This window comes from Ascaphus truei, chromosome 4 (assembly GCF_040206685.1).
Source record: "Ascaphus truei isolate aAscTru1 chromosome 4, aAscTru1.hap1, whole genome shotgun sequence".
NCBI lineage: Eukaryota > Metazoa > Chordata > Amphibia > Anura > Ascaphidae > Ascaphus > Ascaphus truei.
Genome location: NC_134486.1, coordinates 87,439,034 through 87,460,003, shown reverse-complemented (window position 1 = coordinate 87,460,003; position 20,970 = coordinate 87,439,034). Strand labels below are relative to the sequence as shown.

Here is a 20,970-nt window from a genome sequence, read left to right as displayed (position 1 = left end):
GCTTTGGTCCCGCTGCGTCCGGCGGCGCGCGCGCGTTACTCACCTGCAGGGGTTTCCTCCCGAGCAGGTCCCAGTCCCCCCTCGCTGCACGGCTCACTACACGCTGTGACGCGTCAGCCGCCAGGGGATGCAAGAGAATTGCGATGCCGAGCGGTGACGCGTCACGTGGTGCGCTGGTGAGCCAATCAGCGGCGGGGGCGGGAGCTGGAGCTGTCAGCCTCCAAGAGGTAAGAGGTGTGTGTGTGTCGACAGAGGGATCAACTGTGAGGGCATGTGTAGGGGGGGGAGCTGCTTACCTTTCAGTTGGCAGCAGCACCCTCCTGCAGCCCGGGAGACCGACCCCCGCTGCAGCCATCCGCTGGGGGGTGGGCGGGGGGGGGGGGTGTATCGGACGGGAGCTGTGGAGGGGGGTGTATCGAACGGGAGCTGTGGAGGGGGGTGTATCGAACGGGAGCTGTGGAGGGGGTGAGTAGCACTCCGCTCAAACCACGCCCCCCCCCCCCCCCGGCCACCGCTCCCGCTCCCTACAGACCGCAGATAGCGGTCAAGTGCCTGTCTGCAGTGCGGGCGCGTGGTCTGAGGCAGCGGGGCCTTAGCCTAAAGAGGGGTGATCTAGTAAAAACCAATTCTTGGGATCCCTCTGTATAGTACAGTATACTGTATATGGTGAGTTATTGCTGTATCATTTTTAAAATGACTGGGCAAATAGTACATTCGTTTAGAAAAAAAAAAACATTAATTGGCAACACAGTTGTTTTATACATGCGTCTCCATATTCACTTTGGAGTATTTTTTACTTTAAATTATGCAGAATTCAAGATGGGACAGATGCATCATATTTTACCCCAGCCCTATCTCTTTGGCAGGTATAAAAAGCACATTTTAATGTTTTACCTTTTAAAAAAAAAAAAAAACATTTGATTTTAATTAAAAATGTTAACTGTGCATACTCCTAACTTGGGGGTAATAAATAAAAAACAATATGTTGTACCTGCATTATAAAACACAGCAACACCTGGAAATTAGGTAGTGTGTGAAATGAGATTTAGAAACAATGTTGCTTTATAGAGCGAAGAGTTATGGGTAATTTCACACAACCACAGATCTCACCATCAAAAGCTATATTTCATATCATTTATTTTCATGTGGAATTGTTGGCCTTTCACAGTTTTTCAGAGCATAAGTACTGTATCTCTCACCAGATATTTCAGGACCCTGTTTATGATGCAATGAATTTTTTGAACATGATTACGAGGAGACCAAGTATTTTAAACCTTTGGCATTTTTACGTTGATGGCAGATTTCTTAATTTGCCCCATGGGGGAATACTTTTTCTAATCTGAAAGCAACACAAGGAGACAGATATTGAAAATGATCAATAATAAAACCTATACAAATTGATAACCAAAAAGGCTGGTATCATAATAAAGCTACCGATTCATCTTCTCACAGCAAGAATGGAAATGCCTACATTTGAATACAATGAAACACCTGAGGTGTGTGCAGACGGTGCAGTGTTTTATAACACAATACATTGCTGGCACCTGGGTGGTATTGAAAGGGGTTAATGCGTTTTGAGGGAGTTTGAGCTCTTCCTGAAGGTTAGTGCCTCTCAGGAGCCTGCACATCAAACACAAGGAGGGCTCGAAGGGAATAAAAAATACAAATAAAGTGTGGTTTTGATTTCTACTATTGTTTTAAAAATGAAGGGGGAAAAAAGGGAAGGGGGAAGTACTTGGGCCTAAATCAGTTCAGATAAATGATTTCAGCCTATGCTTTGTAAGATTATATGTACAGGAGAAGCTCAGTGAGTAAAGACACTGAGGGCCTCATGCAGTAAGCGTTGATAAGGGAAATATGGCCATGTTATAGCCAAAATTGGGTTTGAGATTCAGTAAGCGCCGATAAGTGCTTCATATCGCCAGGTTTCGGAGCCGATAATTTGGTTATGGCCAGTCGCCTGCCGATAAGCCTGTTTTCGACACTGATCGCCACTTTTTTAAATCGGCTGGATTCAACAAAAAAAAACAGCTTATCGGGGCTGATCGGCACTACGAAATTGAGATGTTATGGCCGATTTCTCCCGCCAACTAAAGTTGGCAGTTTGGACGGGAGAACGATCGCTAAGGCTGCCGGAACGGCACTTAGAAAAAAAACATCTTCTGTACATCAATGGAAGTCAATGGAGCGGGGACGTATAACAGTATAGTACTGTTTACGTTTCATTGCTCACAATACAAGGGGGATTTGCATTACAGTGTGGGGGCATTCCCTGCATTGTGTCACAGCTGATGTGTCTTATTTGCATAACATTCGACTTTTACATGTTTGCAGCATTTGCGGGTCACATTACTCATCATGTGATGATGTGGCAAGGGAAAATACTATACTACACTCTTAAAGGAGAACCTCACATCATATCACACATTTTACTCAACTCAGCGACAATTATTTACATGATGTCACACATGTCACACATGTCACTCATACACAGTATATTCATCTTCCTTTACATTACACAATGCTTGTAATGTGACACGCATCTTTAAACGTTCATGTACATCTGTCTTCTCATGTTTACATATACTTTTGGGTCCTCCCTATTTTCATGACGTCACTTATTGGACGCTCAATCACATTGCATGTTTACATTGTAACCGTTGCATTACAAGCACTTCAACCTAACTTATACACACATGTACAGTAATTCATCATTGGGACACCTTGTAAACTCATTCTATACCAACTATCCTCCTTACACAAATGCATGCATATGCACACGACTATTCATTGTTGCCAACATGTCACAATAACATGGATAATTACACATGTTACACAAAACTTTTCCCACGTCAATCTCAGCCTTTTTGTCTCATTACATGACTGACTCTTGCGTTCACAAGTGTTACATGCATTGCACATGCAACTATTTATTTGCAAGCAATCTTTGTACAAAGCTTCACGTCACATCATTGCCAAATATCATCATTCCCTGCAGAATACACACAACAAATACTTAGAACAACAAGTGCACACAGCTTGCCACAGAAGTACTTTATTATGTTAATGTAACACCTTGCATTTTACTATGTCACCTGACATCATCACATACCTATTTAAAGGACGCACATTACCTGCTCATTCACAGCTACTCATTTCAAAATGTTGCGAATGTTTAGGAGACGGAGGAACATTCTTTTCTATGACATGCTTGATGATGAAGACAATCATATAGGGCAAGGGAGGGACACACCGAGGGACAGTGACAGTGACGCGGATACGACAGGGACAGGGAGAGGGACAGGCCGAGGGACAGGTAGAGGGACAGGAGATCAGAGGAGAAGACAGAGGAGACAACTTGTGCCTCGTCCGCGTCTGTACAGGGAGAGAACCCTGTTAGATGGGATGAGTGAGGAGGAGATTGTAAGTCGCTATCGTTTGAGTTCAGCAGCAATCTTAGCTCTTTATGAGGAGATAAGGGGGGATTTAGATTTTTTCACAGCCAGAGGTCGTGCAGTCCCTGGGCTTGTTAAAATGCTGTGCTCATTACATTATCTTGCTTCCGCGTCATACCAGACAACTGTGGGCATAGTGGGCGGGGTCTCGCAATCTACATTCTCGCGGGCCTTGACCCAGTTTCTCTATGCACTCAATAGACGCGCTAGGAATTATATTCATTTTCCTACAGAGGCGACAGAGTGGCTGGAAGTCAGGACTGGCTTTTATAATATAGCAGGGATACCATGTGTGCTGGGTGCAATCGATTGCACACATGTTGCTTTGATTGCACCTAGTCAGAGTGAGCATGTGTACCGCAATCGGAAGCACTACCATTCACTCAATGTACAGGTGGTATGTGATGCCACGATGAGGATAATGCATGTGGTACCCAAGTTCCCTGGTTCCAGTCACGATTCCTCTATCCTGAGGAACTCTTCAGTCTTCCATGCGTTCGAAGAGGGACATTTTGAACCTGGTTGGCTGCTGGGTGAGTACATATTTACATGTTCTAACACAAAACACATGTTGATTTAGGAATGTTGGCATTGTACAATTTGATCACTAATGTCAGCTTATGTGTGCTCCATTCATTATAGGTGACTCAGGATACGGAATTAGGCCGTGGCTCTTGACTCCGGTGCTAAACCCTCAAACTGAAGCAGAGGACAGGTACAATGCAGCCCATATATCTACAAGATCTGTTATAGAGAGGACATTTGGCCTACTCAAGACCAGGTTTAGGTGTCTGGACAGAACTGGTGGGGCTCTTCTATACAAGCCTCAAAAAGTGTCTGATATTATCCTTGCCTGTTGCATTTTGCACAATGTTGCACTCAGGCACAATGTACAGTCAGACCTAGCTGAGGCTTTGGTAGACGAGCATCCCACCCATGTAGCTGCTGAAAATGAACAAACAGCCAGTGGTGGCCAGACACGACAGAATCTCATCAATTCATTTTTTTCTTGTAAGTACAAACTCATATGTTCCTAGTACTACTTTTATAGTTTAATTATGTTATATTAACAATAATGTTTCTTTATATAACCTTCTGTTAGGACACAGATGAATATGGGTTGCACACCTTTCTTTTCTCTGCTGTGTGCACAAAGGGATGTGGCACCGGTATGTTATTGTTGCACAGGTTATATAATCCCTCTTCAATTGTACTTTAGTTGTGTGTATGTGAATACAACTTGGGTAACAAAGCAATAATATTTTAGCATTGTGTTATTCCTTATGCTAAGACAAAACACATATTATGCCCATAATCATTCATGCTTCTAGTATGCTTACATACAATGTTATTGGTGCAGTGTAACATGTACATCCATATGATGTGTACACCAGGCTGATTTACATTTTGAATGTCATGAAATATACATGGTGTTGTACATTTAACACCAAATACACACTTTGCTGTGTTGTTTACGGTACTGAAGATGGCATGTCAATGTTTGCAATTTATATATTGTTCCTTTGCATTATAGGTATATCTCCAGTATGACTGATCATGGTATGTATATTTGCTGACATCTCTCATAAGATGTGGCTACCTCAATCTTCCTATAATTATTGGAACTAAAAACCCAACATATTGGTTTAAACACAAATGTTACATATATGTACTTTCTGTATCATGTATATGCATTTAGCTACTCTTGAGCTTTCATGTGCATTGTATTACAAAATGATTACTCACATTTCATCACATTTTATGTATGTTTCCTTATAATTTCCATTAATGTAATATAGAGGTGGTTGGAGAAAAGGGGATAACTGTACTTATTTGTTTACTTACGGGAGCACATTCATCACTAGCATAGACACACTTTTTAAGACAACTGTTTGTGTCTCTATCAATTGGTGTAGGATCCATGTATAACACCGACAAATGATAACACCAGCTTTATTATGGTAGCTTATATCATCATATTGACTATACTATGTATTTCTAAACGATTAATAAACACAGTAAACTATAGTTAGTTAGGTTAATGAAATATACACAGAAACGTACTTCATAACATGATGGTGATGTCATATTCAGAACATCATGCATTGGAGGGGACCATAACATCTGGCCAGTAACATTATTTGCTACAGTCCCAAACCATTTTATCTACATACCCATGTAACAAGAGATTTTAAAAATAAATGGCTACTTGGTTGTAAGTGTCCTTTACATTGGGAGAAGGAGTGGCTCAGTGAGTAAAGACACACACTGGCACTGATAGTTTGAAGCAGGGGAGTCTGGTTCAATTCCCGGTGTGGGCTCCTTGTGACCTTGGCCAAGTCACTTTATCTCCCTGTGCCTCATGCGGCAAAAAAACATTTGTACGTTCCACGGGCCAGGGACCTCAGGCTGAAACATGTGTCTGTAAATCGCTGCGTACAACTAGCAGCCCTATACATGAACATGCTCATATTATTATTATTATTGTTACATAGTTTCGACAGTCATACGTTCCATTACATATTAGAATACACAAATGTGTTAGCAGAGTGGGAATGGTTGTTATATATAAAACACACCATGTCATAAAATGTTAGTAGTCATTAAAGAACACTCAATAAAAATTCATGAGGCACTCTTTTGCAACATCATTATGTTAATTAAGTGCTTATGCAATATAGGCATAAGGGTATCACATTTTTAATTGTTTGTTAATAAGCGCTGCAAGCAATATAAAATTAGTTCCATATGTAGTATAGTAGTCGGTGGCTCCTCCTCACAATCATCTCATATAAAGGTAGACTCTTCTGAAATCATACATTGATCCGATTGTATCTTCCCCGACATCTCTGAAATACAGCAAACACATGATGGTCAAAGATGGCACCTTACTAGATATGCATCCGTGACAACGCGTTACGCAGCTCTATATGATTGTGTAGATACACACGTCACTCACTTATATGTTAGAAGTAAAACTGTTCATCAGTATGTAATGTTTCTTTAAATTTGTAGCAGGCATAACTATGTATAAGAAGTGAACGTTGCCTGTATACTGAAAGATGTGCGCGCACATCTTTGTGTGCGCACGCACTTCACGCTTGGCTCCACTAACTGTTAGCGCATGCGCAAAACAAAGCGTACGTTGTGCGTTCAATACATGTTGAAAATACCAGTAAACATAACATCTTTATTTCAAATACAATGAATACGAAACTACATTCGTTCTAAACGAGTACATCTGTATTCTTTTTAAACAGACGTGTTTGAACAGAAAGCACGGCCGATAACACAATGCGCAAATGCAATACGTGTGACGTCATGTTAAGCCAGCGTGAAACGCACGCTAACACTCCTCCCACTCAATTAACATTCGGCTAACGCCCAGGGTACGCCTACAAACACTGAGCCGCACGCATCACACACTGCAGTTACCGTTACTATAACAAAACATGACAGCCAATAGGCTTTGAGGCGCGCACGTCGCTTGGGGGCGGGACTTACATCACTAATCCTTTTTAAGGACGCCTTGGCCCATGACAAGGGTCCCACGTCATACGTGGTGGACCCGGTTTTCAATGTTGTAGATGTTGCATGATAACAAAACAGGTATGTGTTAGAGTAATGGTAAAATGTTGCTAATATGTTTAAAGGGATAGGAAAGTACGTATATTTATTCCGTCAGCAATGTGTACTACTCTTTCAGGTCCTACTATATTGTATTAGGAAACAATTTGTTTGTGATCGCTACATGTTATGCAGTCTGCAATGTTACGCTGTATCCACGCATTGAAAGTGAAAATGGTGGTTACAAAAAAAAAAAAAATTTAAACGCAGAGTCAACGCATAACGATTGTTATATTTACCATTCTTCTAGAATTAACTCTTCGCCTGGCTGCAACTGGTCGCTCCAGAAATGCAAGCCATTTTCATCCACGCTTAACCCAACCGCTGAATCCAGTATGGCACATATCTCCTCCAGGATGCGCTCATAGGAATCGCCACTGCTTTCTTCAAATAATTGGTCGGGAGGTAGGTTCATTTCTTCCGGTTCCCATTCCAATGCAATTTCAGCTGAAAGGCTTGGTACATAATCATAGTACTTTTGTTCTTGTACAATGTGGGTTTCAGGAATGGAGGCTGCAGATATTGCAGCACGTATCGATTCAAACGGATCAGTAGTAGCGGATACATTGCTATTGCCATTAGGAATAAATATGCCTTTCACGACAATATAAGTGCCGTCTTTCAGGATAAATTGTTTTTCCGGGGCAATCTTCCAGAAACCATAGGTGTGTTGTAGCTTATCCTGGTCACGTTCAAAAAAGTCATTACTTGATAAAGTGAATCTTATTGAGGAATTAAAATTCCGTGCATGCTTACGGTCTTGGTAATAAGGATATTTTGCTCGAATGAAATCATCGATTTGGCGTGTGCTTGCTTTCTGTCCGCGACTGTTCAAGATGGCTTCACAGATCATGTACTTATACCCTAAAAGGGGATTAATATTGTTAACGAATTCATCAGCCATGTCTGAGTAGCACAAAAGCTGTGTGCAGGTCTGTGTTATTTGCTCATCAAAATGAATGTGCTGAATGGCTAACAAACTCCTGTTTTTCCTTGTCAAGGTCAACAAAAGTAACTACTTTGACTCCTTATTTCAAACGCCAATTGGATTTGTTTGTCTAATTGGGTTAACAGTTGTGGTTCGTGATATGGGACTGTGGGAGAAACATTTCTCCTTCTTTTATCTCGTTTGTGAAAAACATCCCTAGACTGTGAATGCGTTCACATAGTGTTTTTTTGAAAACTAACAAAGACCAGTGTGTGAAAATATTTCTTAGCCAGGCATATCAGTAAAAACACACCTGCAAAAAGAAATGTTTTTTCCCCGCTTACATTTCTGTGTGTATGTGAAAGTCTGGTTAACTCCCTGTCTGCATGAGTTTAAATACGTGTGTATATATATATATATATATATATATATATATATATATATATATATATATATAAATATATCTCTTATAAAAATATATATATATTTATATATAATATTTTATTTTTTTTTATATTGCAGGAGTACACACAACATTGATGGCATTAAGTATACCTTGTATGAAACCTATTTAAATGGTGAGAAACATGATTGAATGAAGTAATAAACATTTGTTTAAGCACAATACTGTTAGAGTCTCATACTTAGGATATTTCTCAAACATTAGGCCTGTATTATTAAAATAGTGTGCTTTCACAAGGAAGCATGAAGTGTATTAGTTTGTGTATACCAGTTTATATAGTACTATATATATATATATATATATATATATATATATATATATATATATATATATATATATATACACACATATATACATATATATATACACATATATACATATATATATACACATATATACATATATATATACACATATATACATATATATATACACATATACACATATATACATATATATATACACATATATACATATATATATACATATATATATACACATATATACATATATATATATATACACACTCACACACTCACACTCACACTCACTCAGTGTGTGTGTGTGTGTGTGTGTGTGTGTGTGTGTGTGTGTATATATATTATTATACATTCTGAGATGTTATAGAAACGAACACACAACTGATTAAAGGACAAAATTACAATGGCCAAGCAAGGCAAAGGTAAGTAATAATTTACACATAATCCTGCTGTACACGTACAAGAAAGATGTTTGCACTTACTTAGGTGTTTTAATAATTGCATGTGACTAATATGCATATGCAATTCTTACATCAATTAACACACCCAAATGCAATGTTTTGCTGCAAAGTCAATGGCAGCTTCTCTAAACTTAGCAACTGGCTCCTGGTGGACCATTACTGAACAGACGATTACAACATAAATATTTATAACACAATTAATTATGAGTGTTAACATTTCCAAAACTTCACGTGTACAAGAACATAGTTGAAAGTTTGGAAACAACACAGTCTTCAGCATACATACAATAGTAATTAGATAATCTGAAGTCAACAAAACAAGGCCAAAGACATATTTTCTGAATTATAACATTTATTTTTTTTGTTCCTTTTGCGAGCGAGTAACAGGCCTGCTTGTTGTCTCTTGAATTTTCCTTTTTCTTTTGCCACCAACTTTAGGCACAACAGAGCCACTTTGAGTGGCCTCTGGCACTTCACGGGCAGGGCTTGTGGCCAGTGACTGTTCACCTACGGGGCTTGTGGCCAGTGACTCACCTACAGGGCTTGTGGCCAGTGACTCACCTACAGGGCTTTTGGGCAGTGATTCACCTACAGGGCTTTTGGGCAGCGATTCACCTACAGGGCTTTTGGGCAGCGACTCACCTACAGGGCTTTTGGGCAGCGACTCACCTACAGGGCTTTTGGGTAGTGACTGTTCACGGACAGGGCTTGTGCCCAGTGACACATGTGAGCAAGTTGGTAGACACTGCACAAGTGATGGTTGGTCTGTTTCATGTGTGTCTTGTTTTGTTTTTGTCGCCTCCTTTGTAGGTGTCTGCTGCTGAATTTGTACAGATGGCAGCGGTAGGATGTCATCAGGAACCTGCACAGCAATGTCTGCTACTTGACCGGTAACATTTGGGCCTGGTGAATGAATATCAGATGAATGTGGTGAAAACTGACCTGCATGAACAGATCCTGGCTGGGAGGTGTTGAATTGTGGTACATTAGTCATTCTCCAGTAATTAGCTTGTGTTTGCTGAACAACTAATGCTTCGAATGAGGTGTTGATTTTTTGCAACTGTTTAGGCACTTCAATGAAGACTCTGTGGAGATGTGCCAATTGTGATACTGTTTCTTCCTGCAGTCCAATCATCCTTTCCAGCACTGTCATCATGTCTGAATGGCGACGATTTTCTGCGTCCACTATTTTTCCCTCTGAAGCTACAATTGCATCGTATGTGGAAGTTGATGGACGATTTGGCGGTACAACAGTTTCTATTGGCACCTCTTCATGGTCACATGATTGTATTTCAGTCTCTTCTGTGGCGTCATCCTCATCATACTCATCATCCTCATCACCATGATGTTCTAAAAAGAAATGTACACATTATTAAATGGCATGTTAATGTATGCTGTGTTACTATGTAATTGTACTGTGTCCTAAGTAACACCTAACATGTTAGCATACGTTTTATAACCTCATTAAAAACTACCTTGACTTACGAATAATGTTTGGACTCAGTATGAAATATGAATGAATGAAAAGTTGCTCTAAACTCAGAAGTCCTACATGATAATTAACATCACTAACACAATACATGTTGCCTTACACTTAATTTTCACTGACACTAAGTAATCCTATTTAAAGAAGATGTGCAAAACAAATAATGCACATGACAACATAACATATAGAAGAGCACATATTATATGGCCAGCAAATGATACACTCACCTTCTAGTAGTGTTGAGCTGGCTGACCCAGGTGAAGACACTTGTTCCATCTCAGGTGACACATGTCCTCCAGGGGCAACTATATATAACAATAACATAAGTTTTACATTTACATGTGTAAATATTGAACAAACACTTATTGTATGTTCTGTATTTATGATTAACTAACAACATCAGTTCCTTAACCGAAAATGTGTGTGAAAGTGAACATAAATAGTTGTAATAACACTGTACATGCCTGTGTACTTAGAATTTTTGAGTTCCCTAACATACAACATACTATGTTTCTGCAGTAATGCGTGAGGATAAATAGATTAAATGAGTACATAAAAATCATATGTTGTGTAGTGATATCAGTATCATAATGTACATAACTATCATGAGATGACCATTCACAATGGTTATCATGAAGGTGGTCATATTGCAAAAAGTGTTGTTTTTGGTAGAGGATATGTGTGGTACATTAATCGAAGATGTGGCACACCTGAATGTGGCTGTGACTCAACAAGACAACACATGCAGTGTGTGATAATGTGTCTTTCATAGTAGTTCAACTATAGATATGAGTGAACTAATGTGTGACGTACGCTTTGATAAGTAATGAGTTGTTGGGGCATTTAGTAGCTAGAGTTAAGCTTTCAAATGAGTGTGATTAACTTCAGTTGTGCTATTCAGGTTGTAAGAAAGGTATTCCCTTCCCCAAAAAGCCTAATCAGCCACACCTTTCAATGACTTGAAACAGGTGCAAATGGTGTGAACTAAGTTGACCGTGAAATGAGGCTGTAATTAGTGTGTGTGCTGAACCCCACCCCCTCTGTTGAAGTGTATGCTGTGATGAGATATTAATTGCAGCTGCTTTAACACAATGGTAGATGAGCTAAGTAGTCATCTGCAGTGTTTAAGTTATGAAAACAATGACATAACATATGATACGTGTGCCTCATTATGCTGTCTGTATATGACATAAAGCAAAAATGGACCTTTTCATAAGCAACTATAGATGTGTTAGTGCCAGTGATGTTTGTAGGCCGTTACATGCAATTTCTTTGATGCATGCTTAAAATAGGCAGTAATGTCATGTTTGTCGGAGTAAAATCAATAAAATACACAATAATATGATACATATTTCTGTTCTGTACCTGTAGCTACTAATAATTTCTCATGAACATGTGTTACACATGTGTACTACCCTGTTGTTCCCCATCTTCGCCCACCATCAATTGCTTCCACTGCAGCTATGCATTTTGGGAATTCACATGTAAATGAGCACGCAATGGCACGTGCTATATTAGTTACTGCTTTTAGTAGGACTACTACATATATGTCTATTTTGAGATATATATATACAGAATCAGACATATACATATATAGATGCAGGTATGCTTATATTGTGAAGACAGTATAAAAAGCAGTGTAAATATGCAAAATAACTGTAAGCAACGACACGCCTAGTACAGTAATATTTATCACCTGCTGGAAATTGTGACGGATAAATTCCAATGTCACGGTCACCAGCCAAGCCTTCCACGACGACGGTAAGTAATTTTGGCCGAAGCAGCTCCTCCAATGGAGTCAATATGAGACGTTGTGGTGTGGGCCCACCTCCAGTGCCAGTAGCATGCACGCGTTGGTCTTGTATTTTCTTTTTCAATTTGGACCTAATATCATCAAATCTTTTCCGACAATGATACTTGTCCCTGACACTATTCCCACAGGCATTGACACCAATGACTATTGTGTCCCACATTTCTTTTTTGCTTGCTGCACTTGTCCGCCCTTGAAAAACATATAAAAGATATGAGGTAAATTAATAATAATATAAGCACCAGTTTCCTACACTGCTAGCTGTTCCAAGAGATAGCAAACATGCTGTTTTATGTGTAATATGTGCAGCACATGAGCATTCACTACTAAACCTATACATGTAAGCAAGGTTGCATTCATATTGTATGCAGTTCTGGCAAATTGACCGCCTGTGTTTATTTGTCCTTGTAAGGCATGATAAAAAGCTGTGTTTCCACACTAATGAACATAGAAAGATATTGTGTACCCATATTTGCATATGAACAAAACTCAGATGACCTAGGATCACATGTATTTGAATAATAAATGTAAAGTTACACTTACCTACTAAATGTCCATAGAGACTGTCATAGTGCTCCAGAATGCCAGTGACAAGAGCCCTATTTTCCTGGTCATTGAAGCGAGGATTACGTGGCTTCTCCACACGTTTTTTCCGAGCAGGTTTAGGGTCAGAGCTTGGCTGGTGCTGACTGGACTCTCCTTCTTCCAATGGAAGAGCCTCCAAAAGCTGGCCACCAGCAAGCACGCCACCACCAGACACCCCATCAGCAACTGCGCCACCAGCAGCACTCCCAGCACCAGCACTCCCACTCCTAGCACCAGCACTCCCACTCCTAGCACCAGCACTCACACTCCTAGCACCAGCACTCACACTCCTAGCACCAGCACTCCCAGCACCAGCACTCCCACTCACAGCAACAGCACTCCCACTCCCAGCACCAGCACTCCCACTCACAGCAACAGCACTCCCACTCCCAACAACAGCACTCCCACTCCCAACAACAGCACTCCCACTCCCAGCAACACCACTCGCAGCACCAGCACTCCCACTCCCAACAACAGCACTCCCACTCCCAGCAACACCACTCGGTGCACCAGCAACATCACTCCCCTGAACAGAACGTTCACTCCGACGCGTACTCGCACGAGTAGCACTCCCACTCCCACCAGCATCACTCTTCCCACGCTTTGCGGGCATACTTCCAGCACTCACAAAAAACAGACAATAAATGTACAGCCAATCACACGAAACACTTCCACATATAAAACAAGACAAAGATGTAAACAAAACAACAATGGACAAAGCTCACCCAATACACAACAAGTCTCTCAGTCAATATGCAAATCTTCAATCGTCCAGCTCTGTGCGTCTCTCTCTCTCTCTCACTCCCAACAACACAGAGAATGATTAGCAGTACACGTTGCCTTTAAATATGGCGCGCAATCAAAAACATGCTTGTTTCGCCTGATTCAGCAAGATTTGTGATTGTGCAACCTAACAGCACCCCGCCACGCACGCCGATACACCTGTGTGTGATCGGCTCATCATCGTGAGAGTGGGCGGATTTGTTTTCTGGTTGATTTTGAATGTATTCGGCACTTACTGCATACGGAGAGGGAAAAACGCCAATAACATGACTAATCGATAAGCTTGCCGATTTCACATAATCGTCGCTTACTGCATGAGGCCCTGAATCTGTAAACAATGACGCTGAGTTTGAAGCAGGGGAGTCTGGTTCAATTCCTGGTATCAGCTTCCTGGGACCTTGGTAAGTCACTTTATCTCCCTGTGCCTCAGGCACCAAAATATAGATTGTAAACTCTACGGGGCAAGGAACTGTGCCTGTAAAAATACCAACTTGCCGTGCATTATGTTGTAATTGTGAAGCGTTTTGAGTCCCATCGGGAGAAAAGCTCTATATGAAATAAAGTTATTATTATTATTTTATGATGAAATGTGAAGTTTACCCGTCTTTCTTTTTTTCACTTCCCCAGTCATCCCGAGATGCATCTCCATTTACGTGAGTGTATTTCTGAACAACTCTTTCTGCTAAGCTCTGAAACACCTGCAAAGTCTTTTGTCAGCAGTTGTAATGCGTATCTTTCTACAGAGCGAGTCTGCAGAGGAGTAAGTGGGATGCCTCTCGGTCCTTGAGGTATAACCAAGATGCTCAAAGGGAGGAAGGTGGGCCCATTCTTTAAAAACCTTTTAATTGTAATCAATGTGCCAACCCAAATATAATCCCTTCATTAAACATTGTTGTGTTAGAATGAATTGTTTGTGGGGTTGGGGCCTCACTTGGGTATCAGCATTTTGTTCGTTGTAACTCTATTCCTGTACCTTTCGGTACTTGTCGATTTGACAGCAATTCTGTATCCATTTGTTATTAAGAAAAAAAATACAGTGAAAAATATAATAACGTTTTTACGTGGCTTTATTTGTTGTAGGGTGATGCTTTAGGAAACCTATTGGCATAATGCATCCCTCAACACCTTTCTCCCCTATAATTTCATGCTGAACACAGAACTAGGACTAATAGAAAGAGCCCGTGATAAAGTCACGAGTGCCTTCAAAAGGGTACATTTTTGGTGCACATCACACTAACAATATTTTTATATTTTTGTAATTATACAGTGAAAAATCAAGGTGAACCTAAATCTAAAGTGACAATAAAATATTAAAATAAACACGCGGTGTTATCAGCTGTTGGCCACTAGTATGTACCACTGGTAATTGTAACTTTACAACAGTGTGGGAAGTATCAAATTGCACCACTAATATTGTCCTCCTGCTATATACAATATAGTTGCTAGCACCACACATATATATCAGTTGTTGTCACTCATACAATGATGTCAGAAAGCCAGTACTGAGCATATTACAATAGTCAAAAGAATGACGCAATCAAGATTGTGGAGTCACACACAGAGTGGCCAGCATGTAGCATGAATTAAAATGGGAGGATGCACTTGAACGCCGTGGGAGTCCCTCAGCTGTTAGGCTATCATATGAACGCTGTTTGCTAATAAACAGCACAGCTCCAACATCGCTGTCAACTTGTACTGGGGGTCCCTATAACTAGTGATAAAGCGTGTGCATAATAAACAACCAGTTGTCATCCTCCTTCCTCATGCAGAGAATAAATCCAATAACATGCACTAAGCCTATTAGCTGTTGCTGTCGATGCGCATATATTGAGCTTACCCACACCACATATACTGGACCGGCTGTCTCCAAATAATTAGAAGGCATATAACCACGGAGTGTGGGATCATACAACAATTGACCAGCATACAGCACGAATTGATAAAGGAGGATGCATATAATACCATGGGAGTCCCTCAGCTGTATGGCTATCATATAAACGCTGTTTGCTAACAAACAACACAGCTCCAACATCGCTGTCAACTTGTACTGGGGGTCCCTATTACTAGTGATGTAACGTTAGTATAATGATTAACCAAATGGCATCCTCCTCGCCCATAAGAGCCAAAATCAATATCTTATACTTAGCTTAGTGATCGAGACTTCTTAGCCGCATACAAACATCTCTGCTCAGAGCCACAATCGCTCGACCGGCTGGGGCATAACCAGCTGCACCGCGTGTTAGTGACGTCAGCACGTCACTGAGCCCACGCCCTACGCGTTTCTCTCCAGGCGGAGCTTCGTTGTGTGTTTTATGAACACAGAACTAGAAGTGGCTCCATGCATGTTATTTTTATTACTGTCTTAAAGCCGCAATAGGATTGGAACCAAGGGGTCCTCTCTAGCTGAACCCTAATACTTTTAGTTCCTAGCACCCCCCCAGTTCTCCAGATACTTGCAGTTTTAGCTGCCGGTCTTCTTCTCCCTTCCTGTGGTTACAAAATGGTGGCCAGAGCACGGGCCGGTATCATCCTGCAACAAATGGCGTTGCAGCTTCCTATCGGATGACTCGTGGCACCATTTTAACAAAAAACAATGTACACCGGCAGCTAAAACTGTAAGTATCTTGGGAACTGGGGCGGTCCCGGTACCTGAAAATAGTGCAGTGCTGCTCCAGTGGACCCTCCGGTTCTAATCTTGTTGAAAAATACATTAACATTTTGGGGCAGATTGCCGTTTTAAGAAAGTTATTTGTGTTCCAAAATGCATTCATTTCTGCAGTAGGAAAAATGACAACTTTTACATATAATTCTTTTCACTCGGGGCAGATCAGCGAAGGATGACCGAAATCACCGGCCACCTGATCCAAATCAGACTCGGGGACCTGGAGCGTGTGAAAGCCAAGGAAGCAAAGGAAGTAAGCGTTTGAAGACCATCTCCCAATACAGAGAAGTTGAAATGAGTGAAAATGTGGCTTATGAATTTTAAATCACACACACACTCACACACAATCACACACAATCACACACACACACACACACACACACACACACACACACACACACACACACACACACACACACACACACACACACACACACACACACACACACACACACACACACACACACACACACACACCTCACATCCATCCCTTTCCTGTTTCTCCATCTCTCTCCATACTGTCTTTTATTCTCTTCCTTTGCCAACTCTATCATTACAGATCTATGGCCCTTGTCACATGAGTGACTGTAGAAATCAGTAAGGATTGTGATTTGCTTGATGATCACTTCACACTTGAATTTTGACTAGGGAAAACCATATCTTTAATGCAGAAAAAGTGGCGACACTTGAAAAATGTGTATAACAATACGCAATTTTCAAATAGCAAGAGCTTAAGAAATGTTAAAAAGGGTAGCTGGGTACTAATGTTAGATGTTAATATCATCACTGTGTCTTGCTAACTAAATCAGAGACACATGTAGTTAGTTATTCTTGGTAGAGCTATACTTGTCAGTTTATAGGTGCATCATCTACTTCCTTCACTGGGAGAGGTATACATTACTTTCATCTTGCACAAAATTGCCAAATGTGCTATTTTCTCCTCTGTAGCATGCAGGAGGTATTTACTCCAGACTGGAAGCGCAGATCAAGGCCTCTGTACAAACCAATGCACGACAAAGCAGCACAGAAAAGAACACAAGGTAAATAAGGATTACACGGTACAAAGAGCAAATGTGAACACATTCATGTCTCAGAAAGGTCTGCAACCTTGCTTTTCCCAATTATCTCTTAGCATACAGTGCTTTCACCGCAGCCAGGGATACTGGGAAATGTATGTATGTATGTATATTTTTAAAGGAAAAAATGAGAGAAAGCGCACGCCCCATAGCGTAAAAAGTACATTTAATGTTGGAAGGGAGGGGAAAAGGCTCACTCACAAGGTTCGGTTAAAGTAAGGCAGTTCTAAATGTAATATCACAGCCAACGGTATGGATCTGCGGTGCTCGTCCTCTCAGGAAATGAACAGCTCTCAGCTCAAACCAGAAGATGCCTCACGCACTCCGGAAACTCTGAACTCTGTAGAGAAACTTTGAATCTCGCGGCTTTCAACTCATGTCCCTGTGTTATTCACACACCACCACTGCTCATTATTTTTGAGCTCTGTATCTCAGGGGACTTTATATGAGCGCTGCCAGTGCACTTTATAGATCTACCACTGCTGCTACTTATCTTACATGTGCAGCTCAATTTGGGCATCACTTTATTCAGCTGATTTACAGCACATTTAAGGGTCACAACTTTATGTATTTCTAGCTATGTGCCTAACTATCTCTCATCATCATTAAGAGGTTTATGTATATTTACTACAATATATATCCAATCTTTTCCTTGTGGTCTGTATCTACTTACCATTTATATTCATTGCTACTCTTGTTCTGGATCGGCCGATCTCAGTAAACATTACTTGGGGAGAAATATTTTTCCCCTAGTTCTGTTATGTTATATTTGTAATGATATATTGTTACCCTGCTTTGGCTCTTATCAGACCAATTGTACCTCTTTGATGTTTTTACGTTGTGTCGCATAGCGATCTGACATGTGATTTGTGTGGGTCTGTCTTTTGTGTTTTTTATACTCTTTGTTAATAAAGTCCATTTCTATTTTTCACAATTCAGCATTTGAGTGCACCTTTTTGACCCTACTCTCCCTCCTTTTTAGTCATAATATATATACTTCTACTTAATAGTCACAGTTTACACACAAAAAAAAACCCCATGAAAGATCATAATAAAAACAACAATAAATCAAAAGGTAAAGACACACAGGCAGTGATAAATATACACTTAGCATTAATGAATCTTAAAATATAATAAAATTATAAAAACAAAGGATAACTAATACAATATGCATATATTTGTATATAAATGCAACAAAGATAAAAATAAAGATGAAAACAAAACAAGATTGCTAGGGGAATCAGGACAGACTCTATATGTTTGATGTTTCAGATGTTTAGTGGTTAATATATAGGTAATACATCTGAAGAGACAGGAATGATGTTAATGGCGTAACTATATCAACACTTATAATTGTGTACAGTATGTGCCCACATCACTATACATACACAAGTATACACAAATATTTCCGAGGGATGAGACTGCAATCATCTCACAATGCAATCCGTGCAGAGAAAAGGGTACAATATACAGATTGCATGTCCCATACCTCAGCAGGGATGACGGAAAAGAGGACCAGTGGCTGATGTTGTTAGTCAAGGGTCCAGGGTCAGAACAACAGAGGAAGAAGGAGAACGAAACTATCGTACTGATATCTAGATGTAGCGCTGCTCCCCTCCCCCCCTCCCCCACCCCCCTCTGGGAGATCTGCCCTTGCTACCAGTGTATGGTGCATAGTACCTGTTGTTGGTTTGCAGGAGAGCTGAGGGTCTGCGATGATGTGGGGTCAACAGGACAGGCTTTTGTGGTAGGATGCTCAGTTCTTTCTCTGTAGTGCAAGCGGTTCCATCCACCACAGGCTCAAGGAGTGCTGGAGGCAGCCCCCATGATGGAACACTTCCATCCTCTCCCTGAGTAATTGCACCCTCAGGCCAGAGTATATTGAACAGGATATCTTTATTTGGCATCCACTGCATACATCAGGTCATACAGCGAATACTCTTCTGAGCTCATGCCTCTGGACAGTCCCTGCATCAGATATTGCTTTGGGCCTTCTCACAGTCCCATAGTGGGACTGATCACACAGTCTCACCCCACAGGGTGAGATACAGCTTACAACTCTCAGTACTCAGAGTCAGAGCTGCACACTCAGGGAACTGGGAAGAACTAGACTGACTACAATTTAGGTGTGCCTCTTCCTTAGAGCAGAAGGGGTGGGCACAAGGTCTGCACCCACGATTGGGCAACACACAGACTAAATCCCACCTCCACTCCTGTCACTCAAGGAAGCTGCAGAGGGGAGGGGTAAACCCAAGATGGGCCTAACACTGCCTGCATCTACCAGGACTTACATGTTAGGGAGGGCAGATAAATAGCCATAACCAGCCATGGCTACATAGACATTCATTAAATTGTGATGCAAACATACCCTTGTGAGTGAGCCTTTTCCCCTCCCTTCCCCCTTTTCCAACATCAAATGTACTTTTTATGCTGTGGGGCGTGCGCTTTCTTTCTTTTTTTCTTTTTAGGTTTACCTTGGATGTGATTCATCTTTCTGAAAGCTGCCTTACACACCTCTACCAGAAGCGTCTCCATGGATATATATTGGACATTTAAGGGACTGGTTTTCTCTGTTTTTTTGTTATTGTTATTGTTTGTCTTTCACCCATTAGCACCATTTATTTATCACTTATAAGTAGACATGAATACACTAATCATCATTGTTTGACACAAATCATTTTATGCACTTTTAACAATAATTAGATTAATCACTTATCAATATATATTTTCTTGGCGCTATTATCTATCTTTTTTCTTGTATGTATATCTTTATTTATATAGCGCCATTAATGTACATAGCGCTTCACAGCAGTAATACATGTGACGATCATATAAATAACAAATAATACAAATAACACATAATGGGAAGAAGTTCTTCAGACATAAAAGTGACATTTAGGAAAAGGAGTCCCTGCCCCAAAGAGCTTATAATGACATGCAAATGAGCACAGTGTCACCTTTAACTTCATGTCCATTTTAACATGGACCCCTATAAGCATATGCCTGCTGTATTACACAGCTTTTCAGCACAGCCCAGGTTACAGAAGTGCATAGCCAGTAGTCCTACTCACAGACTGTTATTTCAACCTTTTGGGTCTCATCAGTGCGAGGCTGGTTATACTGGCTTTGCAATGTGAATGTGGGATAGGTTTCAATCACACATTAAATAAATTATAGTGGCTAAATAATTGACATAAACCCTCCGCTTTACAGTAAATAAAAATATCACTTGTGAGCACATTCACATGTCTCAGACAGGTCTGCAAACCCTGCTGTAGAAAGACAAATAATGGTCTTGAAAGTTTGTGCTTGTTCCCCCTCTACTAACTACTCATTTGTTAAAGTATTTTAACATACCGTTTTCTATCCCTATT

The 20,970-nt window shown here is 40.6% G+C and overlaps 2 protein-coding genes across 9 annotated transcripts in view; one reads left to right on the top strand and one right to left on the bottom strand.

Annotated features, from left to right (window-relative positions):
- The window catches only part of SANBR (SANT and BTB domain regulator of CSR), a 94,149-nt gene that overhangs the window by 70,923 nt on the left and 2,256 nt on the right, over nt 1-20,970 (top strand). For all 8 annotated transcript variants that reach the window (XM_075596173.1, XM_075596170.1, XM_075596171.1 and 5 more), the window contains 4 exons: nt 14,486-14,511; nt 14,602-14,675; nt 16,685-16,773; nt 17,469-17,560. In XM_075596173.1, coding sequence (XP_075452288.1) covers nt 14,486-14,511; nt 14,602-14,675; nt 16,685-16,773; nt 17,469-17,560 — 281 coding nt within the window. The remainder of the gene's footprint in view (nt 1-14,485; nt 14,512-14,601; nt 14,676-16,684; nt 16,774-17,468; nt 17,561-20,970) is intronic.
- On the bottom strand, nt 9,547-11,030 carry LOC142491852 (uncharacterized). The gene is made up of 2 exons (XM_075594669.1): nt 10,908-11,030; nt 9,547-10,544 (listed from the first exon to the last, which is right to left on the bottom strand). The coding sequence occupies exons 1-2, from the start codon at nt 11,002-11,004 to the stop codon at nt 9,547-9,549; spliced, it is 1,095 nt and encodes a 364-aa protein (XP_075450784.1). The 5' UTR covers nt 11,005-11,030.

Excerpts from the sequence above, each read along its gene's own strand:
- LOC142491852 (XM_075594669.1), bottom strand. The coding sequence starts at position 11,004 with ATGTTATTGTTATATATAGTTGCCCCTGGAGGACATGTGTCACCTGAG. Across the intron at positions 10,545-10,907 it reads CAGCTCAACACTACTAGAAG|AACATCATGGTGATGAGGAT; the intron begins GTGAGTGTATCA and ends ATTTCTTTTTAG.